This window comes from Sinocyclocheilus anshuiensis, unplaced genomic scaffold (genome assembly GCF_001515605.1).
Source record: "Sinocyclocheilus anshuiensis isolate Anshui unplaced genomic scaffold, SAMN03320099.WGS_v1.1 scaffold2170, whole genome shotgun sequence".
Taxonomy (NCBI): domain Eukaryota; kingdom Metazoa; phylum Chordata; class Actinopteri; order Cypriniformes; family Cyprinidae; genus Sinocyclocheilus; species Sinocyclocheilus anshuiensis.
Genome location: NW_015558572.1, coordinates 365,892 through 368,736, shown reverse-complemented (window position 1 = coordinate 368,736; position 2,845 = coordinate 365,892). Strand labels below are relative to the sequence as shown.

Genomic DNA, 2,845 nt, shown 5'->3' with positions numbered 1-2,845 from the left:
AGCTGAGTAACTTTCAATATATATATATATATATATATATATATATATATATATATATATATATTTATATATATAAAAAAGGTTGTCCTTTTGAACTTTCTATTCTTCAAAGAATTCTGAATTTTAAAAAAAAGTATCACCGTTTCCACAAAAATATTAAGCAGCAAAACCGTTTTCAACATCGATAAGAAATGTTTCTTGAGCACCAAATCAACATATCAAAATGATTTCTGAAGGAAATTCGGCTTTGCATCACATGAACATAAATTTTAAATGTTATTTAAAATAGAAAACTGTTATTTCACAATATTACAGTTTTACTATGTTTTTGATAAAATACATGCAGCCTTGGTAAGCCTTTAAAAACATTAAAAATAAATCTTACTGACACCAAACGTTTGAACAGTAGTGTAAAACATTAAAAAAATAATCAATTAATATATATTTTTTTCTAATTTAAATTAAAATGTAATAAGTGGTGGGAGAAAAGCACCATAAGCAAATCTGTATAGCCTATTCTTTATCTGAACTTGTATTTAAATGACAAATTTAAAATTGTTTATAACTTTTGTTTTTATACACTTGGTAAACCCAAGACTAATGACTAATATGGACAAACAAAATGAGTAAAAACAAATAAAAAAATTTGAATTTATTTTTTTTTATTTATTTTTTTTTTAAGTAAAATAAAACGAAAGAAAGAAAGAAAAGTTATAGAATGGTTTCTACATATAGGCCTTCTTAAATATTAATCTTTGTCATGACTAAGAAGTAAAGGTACGTGTTTGTCACCATATTGAGAATGACCCTCCTTCAGGACCGTAATCACAGTCCTCTTACCCTCGAGGAAGGATATGGAGAGTAAGCGAGCACTGAGCAGAATTACTGACGTAATTGATTGCCACTCCTTTATGTTTTAAAGCAGAACACAATCCCCGCACAAAAGAGGCTGAATTTGATTTTCAGACTAATTAAAGGACACTAACGCAGCATCTATCAATCGTTTGCTATCTGAGGAGGGAGGCCGAGAAACAAGAGTGAAATAAAATATGAGAGACTCACCAGTTTGGAGTCGATTTTGGCGTCCAGCCTGGCATTACGAATGAGGTTGACAATCCATCGTTCTGCCTCCTCGGGGGTCATATTCAGCTTATCGGCCAGCATACTGCGGGGCAACACAGTCCATTAGGACAAAACTTAGCTAAAGGGAGAACATTATATACACTGATGGCATTACGTGAAAATTGTGAGGTATATAACAAGCTTGTGGAGTGTGTGTGTGTGCGCACAGGTTTAAAGTGCTGATCGAAAGTGCTGGATGATAATAGGTTTACTGTCATAGCTCAGCATTTAGATGTCTGTTCAAGAGTGACAAATGCCTTGCATTATGTAATCAAGTCTGTGATTCTAATTGCACTAAGAAACCCATAAAAACGGAGTACAATTACATCATTGCGCTTTCGTGAGTATGAGGTCAAGGTAGCGATGAAACTAACTTTGCAGACAGAATTAAAATACAATGCTTGCGCTTGCATGACTTCCACTGACCATCCCCACCTGACATTTTGGAGAAACTCTCCATAAATGAAGCAAGTTTTCTCCTTCACAAATGTGTCATTGAGGGAGGAAGGTGGCAGCAGGGGCTCTAGTGTTCTTTGATCCCAAATCCTACTACCGCAGCTGGCTTTCTTTTTGGCCAAGCTCATTTTGTGCTTACCAGAAAGAGCAGGTTTGTACCATTCTGTTCTTTAACTAAAGCCTACACACCAGGTTTCCAAAAACAATGACTATGCTTTCACAGTGAAATGTTAACTCAATCACCCACCGTGGCAACAGCATGCGTTTGGAGACAGGCAGAGATGACAGCTTATATCATTTCGCTCCCAGTGAAACTCTCAGAAAATGACGCGTGACAGGCTAGATTGGTCATAAAGCTCATTATTTAAGAGCTAACCGCCAACGAATGTGCCGGTTGTCACATCACGTGTTCCAAGCTGGTGATGGTTAACACATGTCCAACATCAAGCGGTGACACTCGCTACGGAAAAAAGGAATGCTTGACGACTCCAGGGGTTAAAGCAAGGACATGAAATCCAAGCTCTTCGGCAGCCCCAAAGCACTCCGTGAAGCATGCGGCACGCTGATGAACAATTACAGCCGAAAAGGAACAGGAAACCAATTAGGACACTGGGAAGTTTAGATAGCTGTACATCCATTACAGGCCCGCAGACCTAGAGGTCTAGACTAGGGATGTAACTGTATGAAAATTTCTTATCACGATTATAGTGACCAAAATTATCACGGTTATCAGTGTTATCACGGTATTGTTAACGTGCTGGAGATGTTAAAAAAGTATTGGCACTGGTGGAAAAGCTGTTTCCCATATACTCTGTGGACAAGCAGTATTGCGATTAAGAACATTTCCTTTAGGTATTACATGGAGCGATGATGAAAACAAAATGTCATCGATTCTTTTCAAAATTATCACGGTTATCAGTGTTATCACGGTATTGTTAACGTGCTGGAGATGTTAAAAAAGTACCGACACATAAATCGCTTCAAGTTTTATATTTAAAAATCAAACAACAAATAAAATGACTTTTTGTTTGCATAATCACTTATCAATGATGTTCGCATTTGAAATGACAACTTGACTGACAACAGTTTAATAGCATGTTCAAATATCTAATGTAAATGTTCAAATAAAGCTTTAAAAAAGTTTCATAAAAAGGTAAACCTCACATTTCAGCCTTTAAATAAAGAAAATACTTAAGTCAAAATGATAATTGATTAATAAATGATTATATGTATTTTATCTGCTCCATAAATAATTCTAGATAACTTA

At 35.4% G+C, this 2,845-nt stretch overlaps 1 protein-coding gene across 1 annotated transcript in view; it reads right to left on the bottom strand.

Annotated features, from left to right (window-relative positions):
- The window catches only part of LOC107679649 (eukaryotic translation initiation factor 3 subunit E-A), a 47,449-nt gene that overhangs the window by 2,301 nt on the left and 42,303 nt on the right, over window positions 1-2,845 (bottom strand). Inside the window, exon 12 of the mRNA XM_016475262.1 lies at window positions 1,063-1,165. Within this exon, the coding sequence (XP_016330748.1) occupies window positions 1,063-1,165 (103 nt within the window). The remainder of the gene's footprint in view (window positions 1-1,062; window positions 1,166-2,845) is intronic.